This window comes from Mus musculus, chromosome 9 (genome assembly GCF_000001635.26).
Source record: "Mus musculus strain C57BL/6J chromosome 9, GRCm38.p6 C57BL/6J".
Taxonomy (NCBI): domain Eukaryota; kingdom Metazoa; phylum Chordata; class Mammalia; order Rodentia; family Muridae; genus Mus; species Mus musculus.
The window spans coordinates 58,852,826-58,869,766 of record NC_000075.6 but is presented as its reverse complement, the minus strand read 5'-3'; the positions used below and the strand labels follow the sequence as shown (position 1 = coordinate 58,869,766).

Here is a 16,941-nt window from a genome sequence, read left to right as displayed (position 1 = left end):
GGTATTCTACTTGCTTTTTGTTATTTGAAGACAGGCTCTCATATAGTTCAGGCTGTCCTTAAACCTCTACTCCTCCTGCTTTTGTCCTCAGGTGCTGGGATACAGTTGGGCACGTCCACATCTGGCTCCCAGTGCTGGGATGCAGTTGGGCACGTCCACATCTGGCTCCCAGTGCTGGGATGCAGTTGGGCACGTCCACATCTGGCTCCCAGTGCTGGGATGCAGTTGGGCACGTCCACATCTGGCTCCCAGTGCTGGGATGCAGTTGGGCACGTCCACATCTGGCTTTAAATCAGTGCTCATGCATCTTCAGTTCATCTGCTCTATCCCATACGGAAAGTGGAGTGCTGGCTGACAGTTATTACTGTTGGCCTGTCTGCTTCTTCCAGGTTTACTTCATGCATTTGAGGGGTATGTATTTTTATAAATGTTATATTTTTTATTGGTTACCCATTTTCATAAAATATCCTTTGTCTTTGGCAATAATTCTGCCTTAAAGTGTCTTCAGTATTAGAGTGACACTCTGGTCTTCTACTGGCTGTTGTTTTACCTGGTATATCTTACACATTTTTTCTTTTCAACTTAGTGATATATTTGAGGATAATACATATCTGTCTCTTGTAGACAGCATACAGCTAGATCATGGGTTTTTTATCCTCTCTGTAAGTCATTTGCCTTTAATTTGAATGTTTAGTCTATTTACATGCAATGCATTTACTGATATGATAGAAGTTACATCTGGCATATTCCTATTTGGTTTCTCTATATCTTGCTTTTTAAAATAATTTCATCACTGATTCTGACTTTTCCACTCCCCAGATATTTTCTACTGTGTCATTTTAGTTATCTGGTCAGAAAACACAAATCGCTAAAAAATGGGCAAGTTGGTCATCAGCAAAATTAAAATATTTGACCTTTGACAGACATAAATAAGAAAATAAAAAGGTAGACCACAAACTTATGGAAAATAATTCCCAAACAACTATTTTATCAAGTACTTATATGTTGAATATTTTAGTTATAATTCAACCATAAGGAAATGGAGGGCTTGTGAGAGACAATTGTGTAAACCTTTGAATAAGCATTTGTTACCACAGAGCATATATGGGTGGAAAACAGATGCCGAAAATGACACACAGCATCTTTAGTCCTTGTGAAAATGCAAACTGAAAGCAGAGTTTACATGGCATACCTCTGGAGCTGATACATACATGGCAGCTGATTGCAAGCGTAAGGAAATGAAGTGACTAGGAAGCTCGGATAATTGCTGATAGAAATGCAAGCAGCCCTTCCACTTTGGAAAATGAAATTACAAATATATTAATCATATGACTCAGGAGAATCATTGCTGGGTATTTATAATCAACAAAAACTTATATTCATTTTGAAACAATTAGAAGAATAAGTTTTTAAGTGTTCTCACCACAAAAAAATATGACATATGAAGTAATACATGCCCATTAGCTCAATTTAGCCAGTTCACTAAGTACATATTTCAATGCATTATGTTGCGTATGATAATTTGTATTTGCCAACTTAAGTGTTTTAAAAATCCACACTCATATGTCTTGAACAGAGATATTCATACTAACTTTATTCTTAATAGGCAACAATGAAAACAGCCCAGTTGTTCATCGATGAATAAACAAATCCTGACCAAGCCATACAAGGAAACTCAGCACAGCATCCCATGGGCAGAGCTCAAAAGTACTGGGCTAAGGGAAGTACATCAGGCAGGTGTGGACTAAGTGCTTCTGAGTCCACTTACATGAAATCTCAGAAGCAGCGGAACATGAGGGCTACAATAGCAGGCTGCTGGGAACCAAGTAAGAGGAAGGAACTGAAGCGGGTGGGAGGGGGTCGTGGAAATGTTCTGACTCTAAGTGTTGAGGTGGTTGTAAGACCTCATTGTCTCCACACTTAAAATGGATGAATTTTGCTGCATATGAATTATACCTCAATAGGAAGCATCGATAAAGTTAGCAATAGTAACAAAACCATGAGCAGCTAGAAACAAATCCAGTGAACTGTAAAACCCGATGAAGACCATTATAAAACCATATTAAAAGAACTGGCCAAGATGTTCAAAGCTGGTGTACTAGTGAGTGTTAACTATCAGCTTGACACAGGCGACCGGAACCACCTGGGAAGAATCGCAATGGAAAATTACACAGATTGGGCTGTTCTGTGCTCGTGTTCTTGGGAGATTGCCTTGACTGTTAACTAATGTTGGAAGATGCAGGGCATCATGGGTGGGGCCGATCCCTGAACAGGGAGTCCTGAGCAGTATGAAGGGAGAAAATGCGCTGAGATTAAGCAGTAAATCAAGACCCACGTGTCTGTTCTCTCTCCACTCTTGACTGTGGGTGTGACACTTGACTTCAAGTCCCTGCCTTGACTTCCCTGTAGTAATGGACTGTAACCCGGAAGTGTGAGGCAAACAAGCCCTTCCTCCCTGATGTTGCTTTTAGTTGATTATTTCATCACCACACTGATAAAAACTGACAACTGGCAAGTATTCCAGGTCCCTAGTCTACATATACAACCTCTTTTGTAGTTATGTTGTGGCCCTATGGCAATGGAGTATGAAAGAAAGTGACTGAAGAAGATCAGAGTAGGAGAGATGTCTTAGGCAAAGAAGGCACTAGGGAAATTTCTAGAATTTGAAATATATTAACAAATGTAAACTTCATTTTAATATAGAAATCATCCGCTTATCAAAACAGATAAGAGGAGAGGGAGGAAAGGAGGAGGGAAGAAAAGGAGATGGAGGGGGAAGGAGGGAGAGAGAGCACATGATACCAATCACACATAGAAAGGGGATATTTGTGACACATAGTTAATAAAAATTTATTGTGTTTTCCTAATATGTGTAAAAGTCCTACAAATCAACAAAAAGACAAATGACAATAGAAAATAGAACAAAACTCGTAAATTCCTGTTTCTCAGAAGTAAAAACACAAATTAGTATATGAACAAAGTATATGGCAAATTAGTATATGAACAGAGACCCAGTGTTACTAGTAATTAGAGTTTTGCTCATTAAAACACAATTATTAGCACTAGGCTGGGAGAGGAAGAAGCCTGATGACTCCCGCGTTATTGGCAAGAATGTGGAGCAAGAATAACTCATACCCTGCAGGTGGGAGTGTAAGTTGTTTGAACTACTTAAACAAGTTGGCATTGTCTCATAAAAAGAAGATTAATTTGTCAGTAACTGCTCCACTACTGGATATGGAGCCTAGAGACAGTTCAGCAGGAACCTCGCAACTGGGAGCTTTTGGAACAGCGGTGTTTGCAAGCGTGAGAACCTGACTTGCCTTTCCCATCTCCAGACTGGAGCCCTACACAGGTGAAACAAAGAAGAGACCACAGCACCCCACAGTGATGTACAAATAAATGTACAACACAATGGCAAATTCGTTTAACAACTGTTTTAAAACCAAGAATTCAGTGAACTACAGAGCTTAGAGGAGTGTGGCCCACCCCACCACAGGCAATAAAAAGACACTTCTTGTTGCTGTAACAGGGCTTACTCTGTCCAGGCTGGCCTTAAGCTGGCTCTATGGCTGCCCTTGACCCCTAGCCCCTCTGCCTCCACCTCCTGAGTACTGGGGTTATAGGCATGTGCCACCATGCCTGGTCTTACGCAGTGCTGGGGGTGGAACCCAGAGATTTATACATTATAGGCAAGTACTCTGCCAACTGAGTGATATCCTCAAACCTGTAGATCCTTATTGTAGAGAAATTTAAAACAGTAACAAAACTAACCAACATACAGACATTCTGAGCAATGTTGACAACAAAATCCTTCACCTCTCCAAGCAGCTACTTCTAATTCAACTCCTCACCCTGGGTACACAACCAAATACATTATACCAAATACAGACCTTATTTCTGTAAAAGGGAATGGATGGTAGCTCTCAGATATGTGATTCTGCCTGGAGAAGCACAGCCACCGACAACCACAGAGAAGATGCCTTCAAAGGTGTTCTTTATGTTCTGTTTCTTAAACTAGGTGAGTGGTAAGAGGCTAGTGTTGTTAATATCTTCATATGGAATGTGTCTTCTGCCTACCTGAAATATTCCACCTTCAAGAGAAAGAGAATTAAAGAAATAAAATCAACAGGGTCAGGGCGGGGGGTGGGGGAGGTTGCAGGGGCAGAGGTCATCAGGAGAATGCTCTGTACCTCACTGGGGGCTGTAAGCAGCAGAGAGTAGAAGAGCCTAGTCCATCAGAAGAGGATGAAGCCCCAGCCAAGGCTGAGGGAATAGGGAGCCTGGGTTGAGAGAAAGTGTGGGAGGCTTTTGTCTACAAAGGGGGGAAAGCCCTGGGTATGGTGAGGTCGCCCCGGAAGGGCGCATGGAGTGACAAGAGAGGAGCCCAAGACCAGAGGCCCATCAGCACCAACCTTTGGGAAGAAGAGGAACTCTTACAGCTGAGTCTAGGTTAAGTAGGGAGAGTGGGAACCCCAACTCTGGGGAGAACCTGACCAATGGGGTCTGACACTGAGGAGAACCACAAGACTAGGCATGGACATCGGTCCTGGTTTCTCCAGTGTGGACTAGAGGACTGGCTCAGAGCCTTTCCCAGGAAAGAGAACTGGAAGTCACATTGCTAGGGAGGAAGAAGTGACTTCCAGGGTAAGAAGTAAGAGCAGAGAGTTGAGACTGCCCTTAGGACATTCTGCTGAAGACAGCAACATCTAGCTCTCGGGATGGGCAGTCTCCAGGGAGCATTCTAAGTCGTTCAGATTTTCTTTGGAATGGCCTGGTGCAGACCTATGACCTCAACTGTTCAAGAGGAGGCTGAGGCAAGAGGCTGAGGCATGTCAAAGCTTGCCTGGGCTGAACTCAAGGCCAGCCTGAGTAACTTAGCAAGACCTGTCTCAAGAAACAATGCAGAGGATGTAGCTCAGCATGGTACAGCACTTGCCTGGCTTATGAGAGGCCCTAGGTTTGATACACACACACACACACACACACACACACACACACACAATTTGAATTTTCCAGTCTAGTTTAGTTCCACTGAGGCCTCAGAGTTATCTTGGGCCGTCTCATCTTTCTGATTGCCAGAAGAACAAGAGCTGTCCCGTGGGGCCGAAGCTTGTCGGGGAGGTGGCGTTTTTAGATTTGGGGAGAGGGGAATATTTCACCACTGGCTCTTTAGAATTGTTAGTCAATGGTAAGGAAAATAAGCCAACCACCGTTTTCCCTGTGGGTCTTCAGTTCTATGCAGACCATCACTCCGTGTTATCATTGTCCCACCCTGCCTCTGCTTGCCCCGTGCACAGGGGCAAGGCCTCAGTCTCCTGCTGAGTATGATCCAGCTCCCTCCACTCTGGCTGATGGGCATCCAGTGAGCACCAGCTCTGAGCCTCACACCTCTTTCCTGTGGCTCACTGTCATTGAGGCTTTTGACTTTAGAGTTGGTGAGAGAACGAAATGAGACAACAGGAAAGCACCCAGGGCCTAATATACAGTAGGCACTTACTACCTGCCCCTATGAAGTCTAGGAACAAAACAGCTGGTGTAACCACCCTGCCTCTAATTCCACCTCACCCTACCCCACCTATGAAGGCTCCCCGCCCACCCCTGCCCAGCCCCAGAGGCCACCTCCACCAGAGGCCACTGTGGTCCAGCCTAGGCTGCCCCCACAGCAGCTGAGTTTAGCCTCGCCTATATCGTGTCAATGGGGTCCCCAAGGAAGCTCTGCCACCTGGCCACAGGGGGCAGTTGTCATGGGGATGCTGGGCGGCCGAGCTGTCTGCTTAGCAACAGGGCTCCCAGGCCTGTCACCACGGAAACAGCCTAGGCAAGCAGTGATGGGGAACAACTGGCCAGGTTCCCTGCTCTTTCCAGAGGCAATCCCCCTCTTTACACAGGCAGGATGTTATTCCCCCACCAACCAGGAAGCTGAAGACTGCTCTTCCGACCCCAGACACCTGCCCTGACTATCAAGGTCCAAGGGCCTGTGGGAGCCCTTTGTAGCCAACGGTTAGGTACAAGAGTGTGAGGGAGAAGTTGGTGCCACACACCTCCTAGTGCCAGGTCTGACCTTGGACTGCTAGAGCCCCACATCTGTCCTCCATCCACTGGTGCCTATGATGCTCTCCTCACGACTGCTCACCTCCTGCCCCCAGCTAATCGTCCTCTCCTGAGGGCCTGTCTGCAGCAAGAGGGTGTGTCGCCTGCTCAGCATTTAGCTGGTTGGAGATCATGTGTCATGTACTGGCCTCCTCCTCCTCTTCCGAGGACTGTGGAGCTGTGGCAGAGGCAGGGAAGAGGGCCTGCATCAGGGTCCTTCCGCCTTCACACATGACACTGGGGATACACCATCTCAACCCCCCACACACACAGGTTGGACGCAGGTACACATCTCTCTGTAGTCAGGCCTCACGCTCCCATGCACAGTTCTGCATATAACTCAACTCCATGCTTCTGTGATGGGGGAGGCTCATGCACGTGTGTTCACAGCTGCTCAAGGGGCAGTGTCCCACTCCCACCCCCACATCCTCACTGGAGGCTCCAGGTTTCCCTGTGAACCTCACCACTCCATCTCTGACCCCCCCCCCAAGTAAGGCGGCATTTGCTGTAATTTTTTTTATTTAAATAAAATATACAAGACGGTGTGTTTGACCGTTTTTCTGTTTTAAAAGTGGAAGATTTGAAAATTGCTTGTAGAGGTTGTGGGGTAGAAGGTCCTATGGACTGGACCTGGCCTCTCCATAGTCACCAAGGAGTTTGCCAGTGTGTCGGTGTTTATAAAATGCATGTATCAGTAGAGAAGGGTGGCTAGGCCAGGCCTGTTGACAAGAGACCCCTCACTCCTTATCCCAGACCCCAGCTCCTCTCCTATTCCTCAAGGGTGGACTGCAGGTTCTGTGGCGTCCAGCTGGCTCCCTAAGCTCCCTTCCTTGGGGGACAGAACACAGGTCCGAAGACTCTCAGTCTGGGAGGCTTCTCCCAGCCCTGTATAACCTAGGGCTCCTGCAGATTTTCTAGGGCACCAGGGACTTCACCCTCTCTTTCCCTGCAAGCCACCCACAAAGGATTCCCTGTGGCACCCCAGGGCCAAACCTGCTCATGCCACCCTTCTGGCTGCTGCATGGGGATGACAGGCATGGTAGAACCAGCCCCCTCACTGCACGGGCATCAGTCCTACCTGCTCCGACCCATGGATAGGGAAGCTGTTGGCTGTGCCTCCTCCAGGGTCCTGACATCTGCTTCTAATTCAGGGCCAAAGCCACAGATCAGCTTAGCCTCTCATCCGAGGTCCCCATCCTCTATGTCTCCCCCAGAGGCCCTGCCCCACATCTCAACATCACTGCAGTAACCTCTCCTATGCACTCTCTCCTCTAATTCCTTTCTTTACCCACACTTCCCATATCCCAAGGCCTGACTCAAGCCCACCACTGGCCACGCACCTTCCTCCAGCCATGATGGAGGCCCAGCCACCTCCTGAGTCCTGAGAGTTTTAAGTCTTGGAGCCCTCAGCTAAAATCCCCTGGGCTCTCATCATAGTTCACTGGAGCAATGGGCTAAGTTTATGAGGGGGGGGGGTGGTGAAGAAACATGATTTATTGAGCACCTACTATGCTGTGTGCCAGGCACTGGGCTGGGCGTTTCACATCTTTTTCTTATCTGGTTCTCACTGGTCATTGTGAGGCAGTTCCATAGTTCTTATTTTACTAATGAGGGAACAGAAAGGTCAGATAACTTGCCCAAGGCCACACAGCTAAGAAGTGGCAGAACTGGGATTTGAACTGAAGTCTGACTGCTACCAAGCTCCCATCTCTTCCTCCTGTACTTTGCCTAGGGACCAAAAGCTAGGGCTGTACCAAACACAGTTTTCTGATGGGAGGAATACAGGCTTTAACCTTAGGGAGGTTGATTTGCAGCTCAGACCAGACCAGCTCTGCCACTCCTGGTTATGTGATTCTAATCAACCCTCAGTTTCCTCACCTGTGAAATGGGAGAAACCATAATCCTCACCCCCCAGTCTGTGAGTATGTATAACCAGTGCTTGGCACAGAACAGACTCAATAAATAGACGTTCCCCTCCCCTCCCGTTGTACAGCTGGAGAAACTTCGGGCCACAGAGGTGACAGGTGTGCTTGAAGCCCTGGGAGGTGAAAGGCTCGGCCTGGAGTCTTCCCCTTCCATGGGACTAGAGGTTGGGCTAGAACTGGGTTGCAGCCCAGAGATGGGGAAAGAGGGTCTGCTGCAAGGTTCCAGGGGTCCCCTTCCCTGAGGGCTGGGAGAGAGAACTTCCCCCAGAGCCTGCAGTGCCCAGCCTGCGGGCCACAGCAGATTGCTGGATGTAAGGTGACCTGGGTGTCCTGGCAACATGGGATTAAACTAGACTGCACACGAATGTGCACACATGGAAGCTGATATCTACACGGCTCTACAGAGCACTACATAGCTATACATAGACACATCTTACATACATATACATATTCATATACATATCTTGCTACGTTTACAGTAGAAAAAAAAAAAGCAAGGCCCTCAAGGGCCCTGTGTGTCCCAAGGAACTTGGGCGCAGGAGGCTCCTGGGAACACACTCCAGGGCAGCCCCCAGCAGAGTGGGCTCCAAGTTCACAGCCAAGGAACTGATTGATGGTAGGTAGCTCTTGCTCTACAGAACAATACAATGACAGGTCTATGCTAGGACCCAAACACGGGTCACCCCACCCCTGCCCTGTCCCCAGAGACCCCGCCTGTCTTCCTTTGGCTGTTGCCTTTGGGCCTTGTCTGCTCCCCCCTCCCTCCCTCCCTCCCTCTCTCCCTCTAGTGCTGAGTATTAAAATAGTCTATAAAAGCAAGTGACCAAAAATCTATAGCTCTAAGAATACCTGGTTATTTTCTGCTGTCTTTTTGTTTTTCTGGGGTATGTTTTTTTATGGTTATTATTGTTGTTGGTATATCTCCTAATCACAGTTAAACCTGAAGGAAGAAAGGAGCAAGAAAAAGAAGAGGGAGGGAGGGCCCAGCTCATAAATTAGACGGCAGTTTGGAGCGTACTGGCTCAGACCTAGCGCCAGGTTCCCTCTGGGGTGCAGCAGTAGTCAGAGGGGGCCCTCCAGAAGAGGCGGCTCTTGCCCCAAACAAAGAAAGTGGGGGTGGCAAAGAACCTGAGGATGTCTTCCGAGGCAAAGTGACATGTTGGCCTGGGATGGCACCATATGGCCTTCCAGGAGGCCCAAGGCCCCCACTACTCCCACTGCCACCCCCAGCTCTGGGGTAGAGTGAGAAGGCAGCCACCGACTCCCCTGAGGAGTGAGGCGAGGCCCTGCGGAGAGTCTGTGCCCCATCCTGGGGGAGGGCTGGCTGAGAGGCTGAGATGAGCTTCAGGTCCTGTGTGAGGCGGCCAGGGGTGAGGGGTGGTGTGCCCCTGCGCTGTGGGACCTGGGGAGGTGGAGGGCTGGATGCAGGTGGCAGGAGCAGGGAACCATGGGAGCCAGAGGCCCGGGGTGGGGCACTCGGGAAAGTTCTTGGGGGCCCCGGGCTGTGGCCCGGAGGACTGAGGCCTCCTCGGGGGGTAAAGGCTACAGGAGAAGCCCCTCCAGAGGCCCCTGCCATGAAGGATGGTCGCTCAGGCCGTGGGGGTGTCTCTGGTGTACTTGATGGACCAGCTGCCAGACCTAGGGACAACTCTCCAGGAGGCTGGCCCAGCTGCCCAGGGCTGGATGATGGTGACCTGGAGGAGGGTGGGGGCGGCAAGAAGTGCTCCAGGAGTCCCAGACCTCCTCGGGCCCCAGGCAGTGGGGGTGGTGGCTGGGCAGCCTGTGGAGAGCGAGCGCCTGGTTGCAGTGGGGTGAGCAGCGGGGAGTCAGAGGATGACAGGGAGCCACCCAGCGCCTTGTGAAAGTGGCCGAACCCAGTGGTGGAGGCGGCGGCGGCAGTGGAGGTGGAGGGTGTGGGGGCTGGTGGGGAACCGCAGGCTCCTGGAGGTGGGGAAGAGCTAGAGGAGGGCAGGAGAGGGCTCAATCCAGGAGGTGCAGAGAATCCAGCCAGCTGTTGGATGTGGAAGGAGGATGAAGACGGTGTGTCCACCTGTGAGGGGCTGCTGGCGGGTGAAGCAGAGCCCAGAGCTGAAGGGATCAAGGACTGCAGCCTCCTTGGGTGCCTCGGTGTCTGTCCAGCCCCAAGGTTGCCCAGCCCAGGTCCGGGAGGGGGCCGGAAGATGGCGGCGGGCAGGCGGGGGTGGTGTGTGAGGGCTATGGCCACCGAAGTAGTAGCAGCAGCAGCCTGCAGTGGCGCCTGGATCAGCGGGGTCCATATAACAGGCGTGGGGGTTGGGGTGGCTGAGGCGGCAGCCTGGACGCGGTGAGCACAGTGGGCCATCTCACGGTCATGCCGCACGATCTGCTGGATGATCTCGTTCTCTTGGTAGTTGAAGACGCCTGAGTTGAGGTCGTGCTGCACCTTGTGGAGGAGGATGGAGTTCTTCTTGCCTGAGCCATAGAACAAGAGCCAGACACTCAGGCCACGCCCAGGAAAGGAGACTTGGAGTCTGCATGCTTGCCGCCCTGCCCTCCCGCCTGCACATCCTGCTCCTCACCTATGCGGTCCAGGCGGTCCAGCGCAACCGTCTCGAAGGCCCTCCGCATCATGGGATACTCCTCCAGCACCTCATTGAAGTTGTCCACGCTCAGTGAGTAGAGGCGGCAATAAGTATCCGCTCTGACGCTGGCTGTGCGCCGACCCCGGGTCAGCAAGCAGATCTCTGTGAGCACAGCAGGGCTCAGGGTCAATCCGACAGGAAATTTCCAGGCCTCCCAGAGCTGCGTGATTCTGACCTTAGTCTCCACTGGTAGTTGGTACAATGAACTCACTAGGCTGCCTGATAGGTTGTAGTCATACTGGGTACCAGCAGCACCCCTATCAACTGGGTGTCTAGTTGTTTCTCTCTCTGGGGCCAACCCCTGGTCTCAAGGTGATCTGGAACTTAGAGGTGGGGCTTTGGGAGGTGATTCATACCTTTATAGAAGAGGCTAGAGAAGGGGCAAGTCAGATGGCTCAGCAGTATGGCACTTCCGGGCCAAGTCTGATAACGTGAGTTGGATACCCAGGACCCACATGGTAGGAGAGACTTGACTGCCCAAGTTGTGCCCTAACCTCTACACGGGCATGGTGGTATGTGGGAATAGGTAGGTATGGTTGGGTATATGCAGGCTCAGGCATACACGCAAATATAATAGAAGAAGCTAAGGAAACAACACAAGTGCTCTTCCTGCCATCTGAGACAACAAAACCACAACAGTCTACCACTAAGAGAACCCTCAATGGAACCTACCACACTTGCACCCTGGCCTGTGACTCCCAGCCTCCAGAGCTAAGAATCCAGTTTCTATGGTTTATAAGCCACCAGTCTTAAGTACTCTACTAAAGCAGACTGCACAGACAGACACCCCTATACTGGCCTCACAGATGCCCAGGCTGTGGCTATAAAGGGTCCCTCCAAGCTTCTGATCTTAGGGTATCCCTCTAGCTTAGCTCCCAGTCACCCATGTTCTCCTGGGGCCCCCTGGCTGTCTCACCTCCAAAATAGGAGCCATCAGCCAGCTTGGTCTCTTTGTTGCCCTTAGTGAGCACGCTGACCACGCCGTGCTGGATAAAGTACATCTTCTTGCCGATGGTGCCTTCGCGGATGATGTAATCCCCAGGCTGGAAGACCTCGAAACGCAACTTGGTCAGCATGGATGTCACAAAGTTGGGATCTGCGTTGGCAAACAGTGGCATGGATGCCACCAGCTTTCGGCAGTTAAAGTTGATGATCTCCTGCTCCACGTACAGCAAAGGTTGGGACACAAAGAAAGAAGAAGGTCAGGGAACTGTGTGCCAGCGAGGCCTGGCACCGCCACCACCCACCCAGGCTGTCTGCAGCTCACCTCTCGAAGTGGCTCACTCAGCTCACCCAGGATGCTTTCCTCATCAAACATCTTGCCTTGGTAGCGGTGTTCATAGTAGTCATGGATGCGCTGTCGGGTGTCAGGCGGGAGCTTGTGGAAGGACATGTACTGCTCCACCTGTTTATACTGAGACGGGGGAGAGAGACAGGAGTCACCTCCAGGCACCCCAGGCTGGTAGCCAGAGGCACACTCCAACCCTGGGGCTTTCTTAGCTAACTTGGGCTCAATGTAATGTAAGCACACGGTACCCAAAATAATGGCCCTGACTCCCAGCTCTGCGGGGTGATGGAGGTAGGGAGAAAAGGAAGGAGGCTTCCATCCATGGTTGGTCCTCACCATGCCCAAAACTATAAAGATGAGTGGGAACAGGGCTGACTATAGCCACAATGACTAGGAGGGTGGGGTTAACTAGTTTCCTCTAAGCATATTGGAGTCACCAACTCCTGCCAGGAGAAATAGGCCCAGTAACAGACAGAGCTGCAATGGGGCACAATACAGGAAGTGCAAGTGAGAACACCTGACTCTTTGCAAGCTGTGTCTGTAGATAGATATGGCCTCAGCTGAGACCTTGAGATTTGGTGGTGGTGGTGGTAGTGGTGATGGTGGTGGTGGTGGTGGTTTTGTTTTTGTTTTTTTGACACAGGGTTTCTCTGTGTAGAGTCCTGGATGTTCTGCCTGAAACTCACTTTGTAAACCAGGCTTGCCTCCAGCTCATGAAGATCTGCCTGCCTCTGCCTCTCTGCCTCTCTGCCTCTCTGCCTCTCTGCCTCTCTGCCTCTCTGCCTCTCTGCCTCTCTGCCTCTCTGCCTCTCTGCCTCTGCCTCTGCAGGGACTCAAAGCATATACCACTTCTCCCGGCTGAGTTTTGTTTGCTTGTTTGTTTGTTTGTTTAACAGCAGCCCAGTAGACAGGCCTGGCAGGACAGTAGCCTCCTGGCCAGCCATTGTGACAGAGGCAGCCTGCACATTTGGAGTTGTGTTTTGGAGAAATGCCTCTCAATAAACAGATGGAGGAACACCAGGCAGGACTTAGAAGGCTGCTGGAGTCGCCTAGGGAAGAGATGGGGTGGGGGTGGGGTAGAGAGGTAAGACGTTTCAGAAAGATTTTTAGGTAAATCCACAAGACTTACCCAAGAATAAAATAAGGGAAAATCTTGAAGACGTCACAAGCAGCTTCAGTCTGGTTGTGGTGTAACAGACCACACAGCCTTTGTGTTGTGTATAGCACAGGCTGGGCCCTGATGCTGGCTTTAGACAGATCCTCACCTAGGCCTGACCTGACTCCTATTCTATCTGACCCCACCCTCACCCCAACTTCCTGCTAACCCAGAATGTTGTTTTCTACCATCTTCCCCAACACCACTGGCCTAGAATTCTCTCCCACTTTCTCTTCCTGCCTCCTCAAAGCAAGCAAGCTTTCCTGCTTTCCCCTCCCTTCCCCCTCACCGCCCCCCCCCCCCCGCATTTGACAGTATCATCAAACTTGGCTGATAGCTCCTGGTTAAGGTCTGAGCTCCTAGGGTTTGTCAGTAAAATGGGCAGAGTGGAGGTTTGGTGTGACAGGGGAGTAGGGGGGCTACTCTGATGTTATACATGATGGGGTGGGTGCCCCGCAGGCCACCCAGGAAACACTGGAGCTGAGAATGGGCTGGGCTGGTGATGCCAGGAGCATGTGAGCGTGGTGTGCAGAAGAGGATGCCTGAGAAGCCTCAACAGGGTCAGAGCACTCAGGGTCCTGAGGTGGGAGGCCGGCAGGGAGGACTGGCCATAACTATGCGGTCCTAGAAACCAAGTGCGAAGCTAAGGAGTGGGAGCCCGGTCACACTGACAGCACAAGAGGCTTCAGAACCTTACTCGATTTAGCAACAATGAGGGTAGTGGCCCCTGCAAGTAAAGAGATGACTCGAGAGGAAGGAAGGGCGTGTGCGGAGCAGGTCTAAGTCAGGGACTTGACAAGGCTCTCATCTAAGACTGCCCACCACAGTACTGACAGTTGTGAGCCTGGGCACCCATTTATTGGCCAGGTATGCTTCCTCCTGCACAGGCCCAGGGACCAGATCCTCCTGAGAAACCCCTGGGTGGGCACAGTGATCAACCTACCTTCTCCTGGTACTGGCGCCGGGAGGAGTCTAGCGACTGGATGAGGGCAGTGGCGTGGCCGATGAACATGGCATAGCAGGTGGCCCCCACGATCATGCTGAGCATGGTGAGCCAGACGTCAGACATGCCTACGGGTGCCTGCCGTCCATACCCAATGCACAGCATGTGGCTCATGGCCTTGAAGAGGGCGTAGGAATACTGCTTCCCCCAGGAGTTATTCTGCACACAGAGCACAGGAAGACAAGTAAGTGGGGGATGGAGAGAGTAGGCCTGGGCCAGAAACAGGGAAGGCCCTTCTTGCTGGCATCTAGAAGATTCCCTTCCAACCTTGAGGCACAGGGCTCCACAGTGTTGCTTTTGGCTGAAGACCTCCAGTGATGGGCAGGGAACTCATGGTGGTCGTGATAGACCTTCCTATTACACTGGGGTGGAGAAGGGGAAGCAAGGACCACACCAGGAGATACATTAAGAGAATGAGCCAGCTGGCCCAGGCCTGACCTCAGGGACAGGGAGGCTAAATTCTCATGGCTGGGTCGCATATGGTCCCAAGCTGAGCCACCCTGCTGTCTTTCCCTTACTAAGTAGCTCCATCCCTATCCCTAAACAGCTGCCAAGTCGAGCCCATTTCCCCACTGACCTCAATTATAAAGCTAGCAATGCTTCCCCTAGGGGAATGGCTCTGCAGGAGCCGACTTCACTGTCCTCCTTTTGGGTGAGCAACAGTTGGAGCTTCCTATGCTCTCAGAACCCTGCTTGTCTGCCCAGGGCCTCAGCCCCTGATTCTCCTGCCCCTGCCCCTAAAGGTGGACTCTCCTGGGTATATTGTGTGAGCCGGGAAGATGGAATCAGGGAGGGAGGCTCTTGACTATTTTCGTCTCCAAAGTGTCTCAAGGGAGGCTCCTTGTGGGAGCAGGGTCTCAGAAAGGCCACCTCTTGAATTTAGTGCCTGTGTGGGCCTGTTATGTTCACACGCATAGAAAAATGCCCCCCCCGTAAGAAGGATCACCAGCTGCACCCCACTCCTGGCCCTTCCCCCCACCTCCCGTGTTTCCACTCAGAAGCCAAGGTGTTGGGAGCAATGTAAAGTCCACAGAGCCTGTGCCTAGGTCCCTAAGCAGGCCTGCAGCATCTGGAGGACATCAAACCAGGCCTGGGCCAAGTTCAAGGTCACCATCGTGCCTAGAGCTGGGCTCATTTGTGGAGCCTGTGGTTCAAACCACACTAGGGTGGGGTGGGTAGGACTATTTACCCCGGGGTGAAAGAGGCCTTGGCCCCAGCCTTAGGGCAGCCCCTAGCTGTCTTCTGTCAGGGGTTCCCACCTCACTGCTAAGCCTCTGGGAACAGGGGAAATTCAACCCATATGGCAGATTCACTTATTAGCTCATCAGAAGGCTATTCTGTAAAGGCCTGCCTGGTTCTGAAGCTGCCTCGGGGTCTCTTTCACCTCTTTCAAAGCCAGTTGTTCATCCCACGGGACCCTGGGGATTTGCCTTCAGACCACACCACGCTGAATAGCAGGAGAGGCAGGGGTTCAGCGGTGCCAGAGAAATACCCACAGGGATCGCTTCTTGGGAAACCCTTTCTGTAGCTGGGGGCTCTGTTCTAAGGCTTTTGGAAGCATCAAACCCAATTCTCTCACCCATGCACAATGTTGGAGAGAGTCATCCTGCAGTCTGCCCACACGCCATGCTCAGCCCTGCCCAGGAGGGCTGGTGTGTGGGTCTCTTTAGGGCGTTGGGACACTCAGCTCTGCCCTTAGAGCACAGAGGCTGTGCACAAGCGTGGAGTCTACCTATGCTGCTAACAGTGCCCTTGTGGCCTTTGGTTCTCTCAGCTCAGCTTCTAGGCAGCATGGTGAGGGAGATAGGAGCCATCAGCCTAGTTTTGTCCCATGATCACAACACAGAGTAGTAGTAGCCCAGGTCTTAGTCTCTGTGGTAAAGCCAGCCCAGCTGTCAAAAATGCATGGCTAGATAAGAAAAAAAGCTAGATGCACAACTCCAGCAAGAGTTCTGTGAATGACTTCTTGTGCTAGAAGGAAAAGCTCGACATGAAAAGGACAGGGCTGTGTGTCCTTAGGTTCGAGGCCAGCATCTCACGGTGCCACCTGCTGGGATTCAGGAGCTGCACAGCCTCTCTACCCATCCCTGCTTCTAGAGAGGAGACGTCTAGCCCAGCGTGGCAGTGATGTATACTTACCACCATGCCATTGATGGACACCCAGCAGTCATGGGGGAAGTCCTGCAGCATGGGCACTAGGAACTGCAGGCAGCCATCCCAGTGACACAGCAGAAGCATCATGCCAATGAGGTTCACGATGCGTACCACGGCGCTGGCCAGGTCATAGGTCATGTGGAAGATCTGTGGAGTCGAGCCATGGCACAGACAAGTAAGCGGTCAGAGTGGGTGTGTGCGGGCCGGGGCTGGGGAGGGAATACACTAAGCAAGACCCAGAAGAGGCGGGCTGGAGGGCACCATGGCAACACGCCTGGCATCTATGCGGATGCAGATATTCTCCCATGGGAGGTGCAGCTATCCAAGACAAGAAGTGGGCAGAGAGGCCGTCTGATCAACATGCTGAGGGCATGAGGACTCCCGGGAGAAGCCACCTAGCCCGAAGCACACTTTGAATCATGTTCTGAAGTCAGGTCCCGGCCATTAGTCCTCCCTAAATCCATTACTAGGACATCAGGGCCCGGCCCTGGGAACAGCAAAGGGTCAGCAAGGGCCCACAGGCTTCATGCTCGGGTAGATCTCGAACCCAGGCCTAGTTCTGACCAAACTCCTAGCTGTGTCGCCCTGAGGAAATCCCCACACTTCTCTGAGCATGTTTCCTCCAGTGGAAAATGCTGAGAAAAATTGGTAACTGAGTGGTTGTCAAAATGATTAAATTATACATACGAAGTACTTAGTTCTGA

General features: G+C 51.4%; 1 protein-coding gene across 1 annotated transcript in view; it reads right to left on the bottom strand.

Annotated features, from left to right (window-relative positions):
- Positions 1-6,591: 6,591 nt before the first annotated feature.
- Hcn4 (hyperpolarization-activated, cyclic nucleotide-gated K+ 4) overlaps positions 6,592-16,941 on the bottom strand; it is a 40,227-nt gene continuing 29,877 nt past the window's right edge. The window contains exons 3-8 of the mRNA NM_001081192.3: positions 16,223-16,384; positions 14,024-14,242; positions 11,904-12,050; positions 11,553-11,793; positions 10,574-10,738; positions 6,592-10,466 (exon numbers count right to left, since the gene is read on the bottom strand). Coding sequence (NP_001074661.1) covers positions 9,004-10,466; positions 10,574-10,738; positions 11,553-11,793; positions 11,904-12,050; positions 14,024-14,242; positions 16,223-16,384 — 2,397 coding nt within the window. The 3' untranslated portion in view covers positions 6,592-9,003. The remainder of the gene's footprint in view (positions 10,467-10,573; positions 10,739-11,552; positions 11,794-11,903; positions 12,051-14,023; positions 14,243-16,222; positions 16,385-16,941) is intronic.